At 50.3% G+C, this 17,011-nt stretch overlaps 1 protein-coding gene across 1 annotated transcript in view; it reads left to right on the forward strand.

Annotated features, from left to right (window-relative positions):
• The first annotated feature begins 1,109 nt into the window (after window positions 1-1,109).
• Window positions 1,110-17,011, forward strand: part of HSD11B2 (hydroxysteroid 11-beta dehydrogenase 2) — a 30,009-nt gene continuing 14,107 nt past the window's right edge. Inside the window, 3 exon segments of the mRNA XM_053399438.1 lie at window positions 1,110-1,371; window positions 1,374-1,463; window positions 1,466-1,735. Of these exon segments, the coding sequence (XP_053255413.1) occupies window positions 1,176-1,371; window positions 1,374-1,463; window positions 1,466-1,735 (556 nt within the window). The 5' untranslated portion in view covers window positions 1,110-1,175.

A 17,011-nucleotide genomic window follows, 5' to 3' on the forward strand; every position in this document is an offset into this window, starting at 1 on the left:
AGGTTGTTCCACTCACTCTGCACTGCAGGGCTGGGCTGGGAGACCAGTGGGGACCCCCTTTAAAAGCCAGCAACCCCGCCCCCAGCCACCTCCTGCCTCATTAAACCCTGGCTCCATAGTTCCCATTGGATTCAGGTAGGAATGTCCTTTGATAACCTTTCTGCCAGCCTAAAAGACGAGACTTGAACTCGCAGCCACCTGCTGTGTTGAGGACTCCCCGCAGGCAGCAGCAGCCTCCGGGGGAAGTGCGACTTCGGGCTTGACGAGGGGAAGGCTGCGCGACCTGGTGGCCGTTCCGGGAACAGCGCCTGGAAAGCTCCCTCCCGCTCCTGCCACCTGCTCGCCAGGAGGAAGCCCCGGAGGCGGCGAAGGCGAAGTTATTTCCAAGGGCGAGTCCCCTCCCTCCATACCTCCCTGTTGCCCCAGTGATGCCCTGTAAGGGGAAGAGGACGAGGGGGCTCTGGGGTCCTCTTGAAGGTCTCAGGGAAAGGCCCAGGAGCACCTGTGGCTGAGGAGCCCAGGCTGTTCGGCAGGCCCCAGCAGGGACGCTTGGCTGGACGGGCTCCTCTGCCGGAGTCCCAGCGGGCGAGGTGGAGGCTCTTGTGTCCCGCGGCCTCCTTGCGAGAGCAGCGGGCGGACGGGCTGCCCACAAGGGAGGCAAGAAGCCAAGCCCCTGGCAGGCGGGCTTGGCACCTTCCTGGCGGGGCAGAGGGAAGGACTTTGCCGCTGGACTTTGCATTTGCAAGTTGCTGGGTATTTTTTGCTTGTTTGAACACTGGCTGGTAAGAATCCAAATATGTGTAGGCGGAGGGGGAGGAGCCCCTCCTGGCTTGCTGGAGGGCAGCAACAGCTGATTGTGGGGCCCTGCTCCTGCCCAGCACCCCTTGTTAGGGGACAAGCCTACCGACGCCCCGCTGGCTCCCTCTCTCTGTCTCCTTCGGCGGGAAGGCCAGGGCGCCTCGCTCTCCGGAGGGGCCTCCCTGCAGCTCTCCAGCCCTGACAGGCCAGCCTCCTCAGGCAAGGCCGTGGCTGCTGCCCCACGGGGGCAAAAAGGCTCCAGCTTGAGAGAGGGAGGGAGGGAGGGAGGGTGGGAAGGATGGTAGGCAGGAGCCAGTCTGGGGAGCGGGGGGGAACCGGCCGGCTCCCGGCCCCCTTGCTTCTATCCTGGGGCCACCATGTGCGCCTCTGCCTGCCTGCGAGGGAGAGGGAGAAAGAGGGCGAGAGAGAGGGGAGCCTGCAACTTCTCCCATTGGCAGGGCCCGGGCAGCTCCTCCCCTTTCCCTTGCCTGCTGCTCTTTTATAAACCTGGTGCCGCTTTCGATCTCCCAGTCCTGCAGATGCACCCCGTGGGCCCTCCTGCACAGAGGCCTCCCCCGGCTGTCCCTCTGCCTTGCAAGCCCGGGGTTCCCCCTGCTTCCGCCCCTCGCGCAAGCTCCAGGCTCTCCTCCCGCCCGCCCTCCCTCCTAGGCTATGGAGCTGGGCTGGGCGTGCAGCTCCCTGCTGTGGCTGCTTTTCCTCTCCAGCCTGGCCGTCAAACTCCTGCGCGCTGACCTGTTGCTGACCCCCGGCCTGCTGCTCCAGGTGGGGCTCCTGGTCCTGCTGCAGGGCGTCAGCCGAGCCTTCCTGCCCCTGCCGCTGGGCACAGCTCTCACGGGCACCGCCTGCTGGCTTGTCTTGGCAGGGGCCACACAGAGGAAGAGGATCCCTGCGGTGGGGAGAGCCGTTCTCATCACAGGTGAGCCCAGTCAGCATCTCCGCAGGCTCTTGGCCTCCCTACACAATGCTGGCTTCCCAGAATGGAGAGAATGTGAGGGAAGGAGGAACGTGCCATGCCCCTGGCCTGACAGAACCTCTCCTGCTTTGGCTGATCCACAGAGCAGGAGGGGGACCTCCCTTGGACAGGGGCCTGTGGCATGGGGAGGCTTGCTCAGAATCTGGACCACAGGGCTGAGTCAAGGTGGCGAGAGTTCCAAAGTGAAGGGCCTGGTCTTCCTGTGCAGCTTCGCTTTCTTGCACAAGCCATTTCAGCGCCCTGCTGGCTGTGCAGGACGCCTTCCTGCAAATCACCTGCTCTCCGCTTTAGGCTTCCACAGGTGGATCTGTGGCTGGAGCTGGGCTTTGCTGCCCCTTCTTCAGGGGCCTGTTAGGTAGGGAAGACTCCTGGGCCAGGCAGTGGCGTAGCGTGGGTTGTAGAACCCGGGGCAAGGCAAGTAATTTGCACCCCTAACCCGTGGATTTGCGCCCCCTAACCCGTGGATTTGCGCCCCCTAACCTTAACCCCCAGATGTTGCGCCCAGTGCGGTCGGCCCCCCCTGCACCCCCCATGCTACGCCACTGGGGCCAGGCAAAGCAGCCCAACGACAGTGAGCATGCCGCAATTGACCACCATGCAACTTAATTTGCACTGTCTTCTATTTGTAAGGGAAATGCAGAGAGTCGTTTCTGGGTCTTGTGTGTCAGGACTCAGCTTGAGAGGTTGTGCCTCATAACCAGGGAGCTCTGAGCAGTCAATGATGCCAGTTTCCAGGAGCACTTTGTGAGGGATGGCTCTTTGTGTGGCAAAAGATGCTTCCAGCCCCTAGGCTACCCCCTGGAAGACCAGGTGTCCTGCAGGAGCAGAGGACGGGGACATCCCTGCTCTCTGAAAGGGGATGGAGTGGTGAACTGCCCCCCTCATCCCAGGTGTTGGAGAGGCCAAGGTCAATTTTATTCTTGAAGTAGTGATGAGGAGCCACTGGTGTCCCTGTCCCATCCTGGGAAACCTCTAGCCTCCAGCAGACCTTGAGGGCATGGCAAGCATCTCTCTACCCCCACTTTCCTCCCTGTTCCAAGTTTTGGGAAATAGTTTAGAAGCCAGCCAGGCAGGTGTGAAGCATGTTGTTGTTCCCAAACCTTCCTGCCAGAAAGGCTAGTGAACTGAGGGTGGGCAGAGATCCACACACCCCCTCCCGCCCCACATTTGATTGAAGCAGCAATCTGAAACTTTTGCAGGCAGATGGCATCACAGTCCCTCTAGCTGAAATAGATGGAAGTCCCCAGCTGGTGCTCAATGGGAATTCCTCCCAAGGAAACCTGCAAAGGTTGGGCTTTGAGTCAGCAGCAGGAGCGAAGGGTCTTTCCCCTTCTTGAGATTCTTGATCAGCAAGAAGAGGAGGGTGAAGAGAAGCCCCAGGGTGTCGGGAAGAACCAAGGCAGGGCTAGGTCAAGAAGATGGGCAGTGGGGCTGGGGCTAGCTCTGGGGGACATGCTGGTCAGCTGCACCATCTGCCTGCTAGAGCAATGCAAGGGCTCTTTGCAAAAGGGGTGGGGTGGGGAGGAAATTGGCCAGTCCTGCTGTGGAAATAGGGACAGTTGGGATGAGGGCTCTTTGGGGTTTAGTGTCAAGTCTGTGATGGAGGAGAGGGGGCTGAGCAATATCTTGTGCCTAGTAGGGCAGGCAGTTTATAAAAAGAAAGGGATGTAGATGAGCCCCAAGTAGAGAACCCGCCTTGCAGGGACAGTGTTCCTGTCTGAATCCCGGATGGCAGAGCACCCATCTCTGGCTAAAACTGAGGAGCTGCTGCTGCTGCTGCTGGCAGTCAGTGTAGGCAAGACTGGCTTAATGGACTTGCCTAACTTGGAATTTGCAGTCCCTAACTGTGAAAAATGGGAACGTCTGCTTAGAAATCACATATGCTGGTGCCAGCCCCTGACAGTGCTGGCAGTGGAGATAAAAAGAAATCAACTGGTAGTCAAGTTGCTCATGGTGGGGGTGGGGACACAAGCTGCAGAGACAGTGCACCTCTGAGTACCAGGTATGTGGGAGCTACAGCTACAAGGGGGGAGCATCACCTTGATGCATTTTCTGCTCTGGAGCTTCTCTGAGGCACCCAAGCAGCAATGGTGCTTATCTGCCCCCGGGAAAGTGCTCTTTGTGGCACCTGAAAGACAAACACGTTTGTCACGGCAGAAGCTTTTGGGAACTAGAGATGCTTGAAGTGATATCGTAAGTGATGCATGTCTGCATGTTTGAGTATACGCATGGTTGGTGGGGATTGTTAACAGTGAAGTCAGAAAGAAATGAAACGCCGAAAGTACAGATAGTGGTAATTACCGTATGTACAGGGTTCATTCACAGAAGTCTGCTGCGTTGAAAACACTGACGTCCTGGCACTGGTGAGCCAATTAACGTACGTTGTGTGATAAGAATCCATAGTGCTGATACTGTCCACCAGTGATAACTTCTTGAAGAATTGTAATTCAGCGGTTTCACGTTGCAGAGTCGCCCTTTGAAGTCCATCACTGGCTTTTGAATATTGCCATTCCTGGTGTTAGATTTGCATGCTGTTTTGTTTGTTCTGCGTAGAAGGTGTAAGAGCTTTGCCTCCCAAGACCTGTGGGGGGGGGTCATTGCCCAGCAGGGGCTGTGGTTTCAGTTGGGAACTGTTTTTTTTTCTTTTAGGTCTGCTTTGTAGTAGAAGATTCCTAGGTTACCAGGAGCCTTCACCACCTCCTCTCTTTTTTCACTCAGCTGAAACTGTGATGTTTAGGTGATCTGAAATAACACCTAAACGACCAGAGTCACTTTCCTGGAGGGCAGTGATGACCTCTGGACCTGCCCCAGGGGCTGGTCTTGTCTGGCCCTTTGTATCCATCTCTTAGTCTGTAATGTTTTGTTGTTGTGAGCTTGGGTACATTGATGATGAACGGACATGGTTATACCTTTGGGCTAAGCTCCCATTGTCTGCAGGGTATTGTTCCACCCAGAGCACACCACGAAATCTGTTGTCACCAGTCAAGCCCTGCGATACATCTGTGTCTGTTTGGATTCTCTGGACACAAACTCGCACCAGGCGTTGTGTTCTCCGATGCTGGAGCACGGGGGCGGGGGGGGGCAGGGCGGACAAGCAAGACTGGAGGCTGGTCAAAGTTTGCTGGACCAGTTTGTAAAAAAATCAATAAATCAGGCAGGCAGGATATAAATTTTATAAAATGAATAAATGTATAAGCTCCAGAGCCTGAAAGGGCCAACCCTGGGGCTGAAGACAGGCCCTCCTTCCTTTGTTCCATAGCTTTCTTCCCGGCACTTCCCGACTGGTGATGTGGGTGGGAGACACCTGGTTCTTCCAGCTCAGAGGAAGATGTCTTTGAGGGTCCAGGATCTAGCCCTATAGTCCCGGGGCTTCTGGAAGGTTTCTCTTGAGAGTTCTTGGCATTTCCTGGGGACAGGGAGGAAAGTGTTAGAAAGCTAACAGGAGAGCCTGTGATAGAGATAGGATTGACGATAACTAGGAATGAGCTTTCAAGATACATTTTTATTTTTCCACCAATGTCACTTGCTTCTGTTCTTCTCCTTTCCATGCTGACCTGTCACAGGCTTTAGATCCTCTCTGATCCTGTAGCAGCCTCTGCCCTTTTATGAAAAAGTTGGCAATGGGGGGTACAGTTATAACCCAGTTCCACACACCAGGGAGGCCTCCTGTATCCAGGCTGGATGCTGGGCCCTTGTGCCCGGGTGAGCTCTCACAAGGAGGAGGAATTCCTGCTGGCACTTGCTTCTCTCCAGGCAGTTCAGCAAGGTCCATGGGGTGGTGAGTGGGGGGTGGTTGGACACAGCTGTTCAAGCCCTTCCGCTTGAGCCTCCCTGATGCAGAGTTCCTCGCTGGAGAGGGATTCCATACTCTGCTTGTTGCAAGTACTTTGCCTGCTGCCAGATTAGGGGTGGTCCCTTGGTCTTCCCTTGCTTTTTCATACCCCTCCTCAACCATCTTGCCAAAAATCTTGCATGTCAAAATCTGGAAGCTGCTTCTAGGCCACCTCTTTTTTCTTCCAACTCTTGCATCCTAGTTAGTCTTCCGTGCATCACTTGAGGAAACCCCCAGAGATCATTCTGTTTCCACGTGCTTCCAAACATTTATTTGACCTGTTGCTGCCTTTGGTCCAACAGGTCTGGCAGGTTTTTGAAACCATCAAAGAATCTGTGCAACCTGTTTGACCAGAGGCAAAAGTGGGGTGGGCACACAGACCACATGCAGTGATGCCTCTTTCAACCAGCCTTTCACTCTTTGAAAAAACAACCCTCTGCCTGGGCTTCAGGTGGCCCCCTCACTTGCCAGGGGACTTCATCCAGTTCACTTGGGGTTGACTCAGTGAGCACAGCAGGAGTTACCCTGTCCTTCCCATGGCTTCCTCTTGCCTCAGAGCCTTCTCTACCCTCTGTGGTGGGGATGGAGAACTCAGGCTCCGAATGCCAAAGGATGTCCAAATGTGCAAATAAACACTGTTCCTGCTGATGCATCAAATAACATTTCATGGGACACTTAAGATTGCTATGGGCCATGAAGGGAGACGCGCAAATATTTGCTATATCTGAAGACTAAGAAGAAAAGAATGAGGGTACGCTGGGGTGTCTGGGTGTGGGTGCTGTTCTCAAATCCCAATTAAGTTTCCAGGGCTGTGTAAGCTGGCGTCATTTTTGTAAGCTGCTTTGGGTCCAATATTGATGGAGATAAGTAGGATATAAGTTGCTAAAATTTAAAATAAAATCAGAAACTAATGTTTGAAGCAGATCTTGTTTCACAAAAACAAAGTATGAACTCATGGCTAGCAAGTAGCAGCTCCACATTTGCAAAGCTCAGGTTCCAGAGCTTCCCTTTGTGAAAAGATTAGGATTTTGTAACATTCTTGGGTACAACAACACCCCACTTTTAGGGAGCCTCCTGGAGCCATGGAGAAGCAGTGGTGAGATAGCCTGATTCAGTCAGTCCCAGGTAGAGGGAGGTCCCACAATCTCTCCTGTTTCCCCTTGAGCAGTGCAAGCTCTCCTTGCAGCTACCGCTGCGCTGGTGCTGCAAACAACTGAACAGGCCAGAGCCCTGGCTTGGCCTCCCTGTGTGTGTGCCTGCCTGCCAGTTTTGGACAAGGAAGGAAGGAGCTGAGGCTGGGAAGAAGCCCCTTTTGACAAGGGGCCAGAGCCCAAGATACTGTAAACCTGAACAAGTCACTCTTTGGAGCCATCAGCATCAGGACCAAAAGCCCTTCTTGTCTCACAGAAGGATGGAGGCAGCTGGGAAGATCTTGAGATGCTTCTTGGCAAGTGAAGCATTCTGAGGCCTCTTTTCGCACAGGTTGATTTTAGCCACCCACAGCCCACCAGCCCCTCAATCCCTCTGGCCCACAAAACCAGACAAAGGCTGGTTGGTGCTCAGGAAGAGTCTGAGCAATGAATGGAAACCCACCTTTTCTCATGAGGCTGACACTGAGAGGAGGCCTTGGCAGTGGCCCACCATGACGCAGCAAGCACAGTTTTCTCTGGAGAGTCAGCAGTTGGGGGAGAAGCTGCACATTTCATGGGAGAGCCACGAGGGAATCTCTTGGTCTTTTCATTCCAGTACGACTGTGAGTGCTGGTGTGCAGGCTCTGACTTTGATCATATGCTTGCTGGTGTTGGGGATGCTTAACTCTTCCCTCATCAAAATTGCTCCCCTAGATCAGGTCTAAGCCCCATGGAGAGAAGATTGTATTTCTTCCTCCCACCCCCAGCAGCATTTTTTTTTGGGGGGGAGGTGTCACATCAGGCATTCAGCCACCCCCCACTTCTCCATAACTGCTGAATTAAACATGTTTGAGCCATCACCTCAAGGGAGTGGGGTGCCTTCCATGACTTAATGTGTCAGAGTGCAAGCCCCACATTTTCTGAGCACCATGAGACACCAGTGATGGTTCCTTCATCCTTCCTTCCTTCCTTCCCTTCCCTTCACAACTGTGGCGTTTATTCGTGTCCCAGTGCAACTGAGGGAGATCAGCTGGGCCCCCTGGAAGGCAGAGAGGGGCACCCAGTCCAGGAGAGGCTGGGCTGACTTTGGGCAGGCTATCCGCCTGGGCGCTTGCATATCTTGGTCTCATCTCTAGCCAGAGAGATGGAAATGAATTGTCATGAATACTGCCAGGGAGGAGGGGATCAGAGGCATTGTCTGCATTATTCTATGCCAGGGCTGAGTGGCTCTCTCTTCTCTTCTCCACTGCTCTACTGGCAGGAGACGGCGACTGCATCTTTCACATGTGTGCATTGGGGTGCCTTCCTCCACACACGAGCACTTTCAGTTTTATGCCTCCAAAATCTGTCCCAGTGTTTCTGTACTGTTTCTAGTGTGTGGCTCACGGAGGATGTGCTCATGCTACGTGTGGCTGTCCCCGCCCTTCAGTTGGCACTTCCCCACCCATCAGCAGTTCCAGAAACCTGAGGTTGCTTGTGGGCACGCATACAGGTACTTTGTTTACTTTTTTTTATTTTAAAAAAAGTAATACAAGTTTCCTGATATGCCAGAGCAGTAGAAAAAAAAGAATGTGCCCGTCTGGCTTTGAGTCAGGCCAGAATTTGGAGCTACTCCTCTGAAAGGCCTGCCCCTTCCTTCCCTCCCCTTTTGCTTTTCCGTCTCCGGCACCTGCAAGGGAAGATTTTATTATTATTTTTCCATATTATTTTCAAGCGCAGTTCTGTGCAAGTGAGCTGCTTGAAAATAAAAATAACCACAAACATGACTTCAGCAACAACAGGTGAAAAAGGCAGGCTGCATCAATTCCTTTAGGTTGATGGAAGGATAATGGCAGGGGAAATGTCAGCCACGCATGCTGAAAAAACCACCCATCCACACAATGTACGTCCACAGTCCGGTAATATGTGATTTTATATTGAATTTTCTACCCTAATCAGATTGGATTAATTGGATGAGGAGAATTGTGCGTACATTACAAAATACTTAAAACAACAGAGACACGAGCAGCTTCAAATGCATATAAATCTCCATTGTGGACAAGCCAAAAAGCCTATTATCATCATCATCATCATCATCATCATCATCATCATCATCATCACCATCATCATCATTTTGACAGGATGAGGTGTTCACTGCAAACTAGAATAAAGTGTGTGTTCAAATTACTACAGATGGCTGCTGTGTTCCATGGGACCCCCTCCCCCACTTTGAATTTCCCCTGTCCAGTGCTGGAGTTTTGCTTCTGATTCAGCTTTATGGTGGAGCTACATGATAGCATCCAAAGGCAAGTCCAATTGAGGGTAAGGGGCTCCTTCCTCCTCCACTCTGGGAAGGAAATGATGGCTGGGAGTCCTTGCCATTGCTGCCAGGGTTGAAATAGGAGCAAAACTGTGGCCAGCTGTACACAAAGAGGGTGTAAAGTCTTTCTCTCCTCTCTGCTATCAAGGCTCCCTCTTGGAGCTGAGTAGAATATTTGGCTCTTTTACCCTGGCTTTGAATAGAAATTCTGGGCTGTGGTGCCCTCCAGCTCAAAGTTTGACCCAATTGGACCAGAGCCCAACATATCTGCACTTGTGAGTCCAGTGGAGAAGATGTGAGGCCTGCTTGTCTTGGCTATTTGGAATGGGCATCTTGCAGTAGAAGAGTCACTTGGCTTTGCAACTTTCTCAACAGGGGCCCGAGCTTAGTTTCACTCGTACTTAGAAATGAGTTTTGAGTCACTTTAGGGAGACACCCAGGTTTTATTCTTGGCCTTTCCCATTCATGCTCAAGGACACTTTGGTTGAGAGAGACCTCTTAGTTTTCAGCCACAGAAGGAACAGGTTAAAATTCCCATCATGGGTCAAGCCCACAGTGTGGTTACTGGTGGATGAAGAATTGATGTCACCAACAAACGTTTGAATCTTTCATCTTAAGTTAGCCGGTGTTCTCATGCGCAATTCTGAGTTGGTTTAGAAAAAACAGGACAAATTTGTCCAATTTGGGCAGTTTCTGTGGTCAACATGTTTCAGTTTAAAAATGGATGATCCAAAACAGTGGTAAAATCAGTAAGTTCTAGGATCTGATGCCCCTGGGGATCCATCAGAGCTTGCACTGCCCTGGTTCCCACCAAACTAAACTATGCTTGTAAGCTTCCTTTTAAATAGGTGCCTTGTTCTCGTTGCTTCATCAGGTTCAAGCTCTTGTTTGCTAACTACTGATGGAAGTGTTGCAGTGTTTGGTTAAGGAACTCTTACTTGAACTTCTGTTCTTTTGCGTTTCCTTTGTTTGTTTGAATTAAGCTTAGTCTATTGTAAAACTTTGCCTCTTTCTTTAATGTTCACGTGTATCATTTGAGGGACCCAAATGGTGGCCAGGCCATCACTACATCTTGTGTGAGTATCAGTCCCACAGTTTAACTCTGTGCTGCGTGAAGCATTTTCTTTTCTCTGGCCTGGATCCTCCAAATTGAGCTCTGTTGGAAGTCCACAAGCTCTACTGTTAAGAGAGACAGAGAGAAACTTGCCTCTGTCCACTTTTTCAATGCCAGGGCTAATTCTGTGCACCTCTGTTATCTTCACACTTACCTTTTCCACACTAACAAACCCCAAACCTTTCCTTGTACCGGAGTAACCTCTATTCCCTCAAGAATCCTGTTTGCCCTTTGCTGAACCATTTGCAGCTCTACAATATCCTTTTAGATGTGAGCTAACCAGAACTATACTTACACAGTCTTCCCAGTGTGGTCACTTCATAGATTGGTATACAGTAGTGGCATTATGATATCAGCAGCTTTATTTTCAATTCCTTTCCCAATGATCCCTAAGCATGGGTTTTATTGGCCAAGTTGTTCACCAGGGCCAGATGATTTAAGCATATAACTCCATTCCTGGCCCAACTGCACTGGCTGCCAGTTAGTTTCTGGGCCCAATTCAGAGTGTTGTTTTTGACCTATAAAGTAGCAGTACCTCAAGGACTGCCTCTCTCCATATGAACTGACCTGGACCATACAACAATAATCCAAGGCTTCTCTTTGTGTGCCCCCTCCATGAGTGGCCCAAAGGGTGACAACACGAGAATGGGCATTTTCTGTGGTGGCTCCCTGTTTGTGAAATGCCTCTCCCTAGGATGGCTCGCTTGGCCGTTTCATTACATATCTTCAGTGGCAAGGCCAAAACTTTCCTCTATAACCAGGCCTTTTAGAAGTGGGTGGGATGTTTTTAATGTATTTCTCGTTCCTCTTGGTTTTAATGTAGCTATGTGGGGTCTACTGTCTGTTTGCTTGTAAGTCACTTTGGGTTGCCCTGGGTAAGCTGATATAAGTACATACATACATACACATTTTTCAAAGCTGCCCCAAATCGGGCCAGCGCCGTCACTGAGCTATCTGCTGTGACCCCAAGGTATCGTTTCTGGCCAATTCAAACTGCAGGGACATAGGTGTGAAATGAAGATACCTTCCTCCTTACTATACACTCATTCATTCATGTATTCATTCATTCCCCACCCTTCACCCTAAGGTCCTACTTACATTGAATTGCATTTGTATTTTAATGCCCATTCAACTGGTTTGGATAAATCCTTCTGGAGCTCCTCAGAATCCTCCCCCTCCCCTGAACAAATTGATATTGTCAACAAAGTTACCTGAGTGCTCATTCCTCACTCTGGCTCATTTATGAACAAATTAGACCTCTACTACTCAAAGCACAGGTTTCAATACTGATCATTGGGAGGCTCTACTTCCTACATCCCTCCATTCAGAAAACTGTTCACTTATTCCTACTCTTCACTTCCTGTTCTTTAATCGCTTACTGATCCAGAAGAGGTCCTGCCCTCATGACTGCCAAGCTTACTGAGGAGTCTTGGGTGAGGTCCTTTGTCGAACTAACTATATGCTTGTTGACACTCTCAAAGAGCTCCCAGTGAGTTAGTGAGACAGGAGCCCAGGGCAGCAAACGTTTCTCTGATTAAAGAGCGAAAATCAAATAAAAATATATTTAAAACTTTTAAAACTATTTAAAACACCTAAAAACAATAAAATGCAAAAAAAAATCAAATTGAAGAACAGATGTAACCAAATCATGTGTCCGTAGGACAGCCCACTGTAACATGTTTTCAGCACACATCTGAAAGAGTACATTGTTGGTGTCTGCCTAACATCAATAGGCAGGGAGTTCCAAAGCAGAGGTTTTGCTACCCTCACGGAATGACTCCTTACAAACATGGGATGGATATTGTGTGAGACTTTTAAGATATATTGCCTGGTTTTTATGGGGGAAGGCTGGAGGGTGCTGAGAATTGGATGGGAGAAAAGCAAGACTTCATTCCTCTTGGCCCAGCACTTGTCTCTCCAATGGAGAAAGAGAGAGTGTTGTTTGCTTGTCACAGAGGAAGGAGTGGAGGTGCTGAATGTTGTCAAAAATAAAGCGCTTCAGCATTTTCTAGCTGCTAAGCAGAGGGGTGAAAAAGAGCCCTTCCCAAATGTTCTAATTAATAAAATAATAAAAATCTAGGCTTTTTAGTCTCTGTGGGAAAATGTGGAGGTATCCATGTTTTCTTTTTACCTTTTCAGCCCTGCCCAAATTTGTTAAAGCTCTTTTCAAGTGTCCTGCAGCCTGAGACTTTCTCTGCTGAGCTGCTGGGAGTTACCGTATAGCCCAAAGCCTCTGGAGATTGGCTGGTATCTCCCCCCCCCCATAAAAACCTTACTGTCTTCTCTGGGTGAATAGGGGGCTTGTCTATCTTCTCCCCAAATGTACTGCTGTGAGTAAAGCCTCTGTTTCCACTTAAGAGTAGCAGGATCCACCCAGGGCTGCTTGGGTAAGATTTGCTTATCAATGGAGCATTTTAGTGTTAATGTTATTGTTTATACGTTGTCCTCATTTTTTTTACAAGGTATCTCAAAGTGAGTTACAAAATATTAAAATACAGAACAGCTCCCTGCTCCTACTGCCATCCCTTCCACTGGGATAGAGTCGGGCTTCCTCTTCTGTGTTGGTGCATCTTTTATGGGCACCTGCCTTTCCTTCCTCCCTCATGAGCATGTTTAAAAATTAGAACTTTCAGAAGCAATCCTACATTTAAAAAACCACACACACTCATGAAATCGTATATAAATATAGTCCTTCCAATTAATAAGATAGCTTATAAATAGTCCTGACATTTTCCAGAGACTATATCTTAAAGGTTTCCCAGCTATTTTCCTCCCAGTCACCTCTGGGTGTTTGCTGCCTTGTTGTTCCAGGAGAAAAGGAGGATCCCCAGTTAACACTGCCCATTCTTTTGCCTGCTTTCTCTGACTGTCGGCTACAGCATCATGCATGCTCCACCCTGTATTCAAACAAGCCAGCCATCTGTTCCTTCCATTCTTGGCATGTGCCCTCCCCTCCCCAGGCTGCAGCAGTGCATAGACAAAAAGTTGTATCTAGTCCTTCGTGAAGATTGGTGTCTTTAAAGTACCCAGATGGAATAATCCAAAGGAAATCCATTGGAAACGTGAGAAGACAAACATGTTATTTCCTTGCTTATTTTTACTTCTTTAGAGGCAAAATACCCCCAACATTCCTTGACACCCCTATCCTTTCAATTCCTCTGTCCAAAGTCTCTCCTCCCTGTTGCCTCCTGAGGGCTGACCCCTGCCCCTTCGTACCCATCTCTCCAATGCCTCTCACCCAGCCAGAGCAGCCCACTCCCTTCCTTCTCCTTTCAGCCAGGGTAAGAATTGCATTGACTTGCGGAAGACCCCGGGCAAATTTCAGCAGAGTGCAGGCGTGTGTCTCCTGTGTCTTTGAAGTGGTGGTGGTGGAGGGGCTCCCCAAGGTCTGTCGCTCTCCAGCTAACGCCAGGTTGTCTCTCTTCATGTGTAGATGGGCCCCCCTCCACCTGTGCAAGGTGAGAAGCTGGAGCCAAACAGCCCGGCAGCATCAGCACAAGGAAGCTGGAAGGTAAAGTGGAAGCTCTTTTGTGCAGCCTCTTCTCTTGGAGAGACCTGGATGGCTTTGTCGTCCTCCTGCCTCTGCCAAATAGCTCTCTATAGTCAAGGCCATTTGCGGCTTCCGGCTTGTGCTGTTGATGGCCTGGAAGGAGGGGACCCTGGGGAAGAAGCTTCAAGAAAAAGCAAGAGGGGAAATCGTAAGAGCAACATCAACAATAGTGACCAGCCTTTATCTTGTGCTGGTGAGCGTTCAGTGCGCTTCAAGCATATGAGCATTGGATCCAGGGACTTGTGCCACCAGCTGCCATTCTGAGTTACTGCTACCTCTGCTGTATGCTGCTAGGTCTCTGCCTCACTTGTAGAATTGGAGAGAGCAGGGCACGTCAGGGCTTGGCCTGCACCTCTGCAAGCATCACTAGACCAAGCATCGCTGGTCTGCTAGCTCTGTGTTGGAGCAGTGGGCATCCGCTTGCTTCCTATTGAGACACCTCCTCAGGACCTGCCTTAAAGGTTGTTATAGGGCTCCATTGCTTGAAAGCGCTAGGCAAATGTGAAGTATTGTTACAATGCCACACAAGTTTAGCTTTTGTTGCCTGCCTCGGGAAGGTTGTGCAGGGCTCACCCACTTTGGGGGGCCAGTGGGTGCATTTGGGATGCTGAGGGAGTGCTGTGGGCACCAGGGGTGGAATGGCTGTTGTGGGGAGGGGTGTGCGCATGGCATCACACACAACGGCTGCCACATCTTGCAGGAGATGAGGCAGAGAATGGTGTGAGACTGCCACTTTGGACTCTGGTATAGGTTCCTTTTCCCCACTGATGGAGGGAATAGGATGCAAGAAGGAGAGGAAAAGCACCTCCATCAGCTACCACTGCACTTGCCCACAGGGAAAAGCTCTTTGCACCTCTCCTCAGTTGAGAACGGAGCAGAGGGAGGGTGCCCAGTCCTGGTATCGAGTGAAAAGCTGGCATGTTTAAGGGGGTGAATCCAGGGTATGAGAGGCGGAGGGGGATATTGTACATTTCTGAGGGGATATTTTCTGAGCCCGTTCAAAGGCACCGTATAATGTATTGAATGGCGCACTGGCACCCCTGGGTGCCATTTTTATTACTCCTGCCTTAGGGTGAAGAAGTACCAGCACTAAATAAATAAGGGGCAGCCCAAAGGCCTCTTCTCCAGAAGAGCTGCTGTTCTGAAGTCTCAAGTGCTGTCCTTGACTTGGTGCTTTCTATCCCTTCTAGAAAGATAGAAGGAATTCATGGGCCTTTATGGGCAGACTGCCAAGCGGGCAGTGACATCTGTCTGTAGCTATTGACCTACAAGGGCTTTTGCTGAGATGGGTTCACCTGTACATCGCTTGGACTGGAAATACTTTTTGGAGTGCCACTCTGAGGCTATCATCCCTGGCAGGATTGCACAGGTATTTCAGATCATTGCATAGGACAGCTGCTGGGCTGGTAAAATGGCTTTAGGGCTAGACACCCAAACATCACCCCTGGTTTGGCGTGAGGTGCTTTTTCCCTGTCCTGCCAACCTAGAGTTTGAAAGCATGTCAAAGTGCAAGTAGATAAATAGGTACCACTCCAGCGGGAAGGTAAACGGCGTTTCCGTGTGCTGCTCTGGTTTGCCAGAAGCGGCTTAGTCATGCTGGCCACATGACCCGGAAGCTGTACGCCGGCTCCCATGGCCAATAAAGCGAGATGAGCGCCGCAACCCCAGAGTCAGCCTTGACTGGACCTAATGGTCAGGGGTCCCTTTACCTTTACCTTTTCCCTGAGAAAGGCAAGCAACGGTCCTTGCTTGACCTATGGGCAGGAGTTAGACATGTGGGCAGATTTGCAGAGTTTTTTGTTCCCCACCTGTAAGACTTAGAGCCACCTTAATGCTTGTTTGCACTTCTAAATGCCCAGCCCCCAATAGTGGTCCCTGGGGCTTATGGGCTCCCCTAAAATTCATGGGGGGGGAGCAGAAGGAGAAGTCCCAGACCAAGAAGAGGGCAATGGAGGGAGGGAATCTGCTTTGCTCTGGCCTGCGGCTGACCCTGGGCAGGAAGCGGCTTTCTGCTGACTAATCCAAGGCATCTTTGAGCCCGCTCTGGACTTGCTCAGTGGTCAGCCTTTCCCTGCACATGCTCATAGGAGTTTTGTTCCTATGACTGACCCTGTGACAGGCATCAAGACCATGCAGGTTGCTGGGCTGATGCCTGGCTTCCAGGCTGGATCCCAATCCTCTGTCAGAGATGTGTGCACCGATAGTCAGAAGAGAAGGGCTCCCCACCACCAGAAGTCACAGGGGCTTCTCAAGTCTGTCCTCTACTTTGTGGATTAGCTGCCCAGGACAGCTCCTTAACAGGCATTGGCACTGCTGTGGCCCACAGCCAGCATCCGGTCCTCCAGGGCAAACTGGGCAACTTCCGCGGCCTCACACTTTAGCACCTGCAACCGATGCACAGCTTTGGCAACACTTCAGTTTCTTCATTAAGTGTAATATTAAAGAAATGTACTGCAATTGATGTAGTGCAATTTCTCAGTATACCTGTGTCTGGAGAGGTTATTTTCAAAGTTGACATTTGATGAAAGAATTACCTGCTCTCCTTTGCATTGCAAGAATGCCCAGCATTGGGAGAGGTTTGGGTTACAGTGATTTGATTAGGATGTTTCTTCCGAGGCGGCTTCCAAAAGTTCATTTCATGCTGGAGCATCGACTCTTCCATGATTACCGTATTTTTCGCTCTATAAGACGCACCGGACCACAAGACACACCTAGTTTTTGGAGGAGGAAAACCAGAAAAAAAATATTCTGAATCTCAGAAGCCAGAACAGCAAGAGGGATTGCTGCGCAGTGAAAGCAGCAATCCCTCTTGCTGTTCTGGCTTCTGGGATAGCTGCACAGCCTGCATTCGCTCCATAAGACACACACACATTTCCCCTTACTTTTTAGGAGGGAAAAAGTGAGTCTTATAGAGCAAAAAAATACGGTAATTGCTATGTCATTATTTATCAGTGAACTGGCTGTCACCAATTCCCCATTGGTCCCTCCTAGCATGATATCACACAATATGCTTTTTAGGCTTGTTATTTATTTGTTTATTATTTATTTTCTCTTTCTGTTGACGTGTTCTAGTAATGGGTGGCTTTAATTACTCTCACATAGATGGGGCAAATGTGTGTTCACTGGTCACTGCTGTCTCTTCCAAACACTAGTTGTTTGCAAGAGCTGCATCTGGAAGGAGGGGGTGTCTTTCTCTGGAGGAGCAGGTTGGGCTGGAAGATGGCTGGCTCCGGGGCTGCCTGGCGAGGGCCCATCCATCTGCCAGAGACACTTGGCATCTGCTCTTGGGTGTGG

This window comes from Podarcis raffonei, chromosome 8 (genome assembly GCF_027172205.1).
Source record: "Podarcis raffonei isolate rPodRaf1 chromosome 8, rPodRaf1.pri, whole genome shotgun sequence".
Taxonomy (NCBI): Eukaryota; Metazoa; Chordata; class Lepidosauria; order Squamata; family Lacertidae; genus Podarcis; species Podarcis raffonei.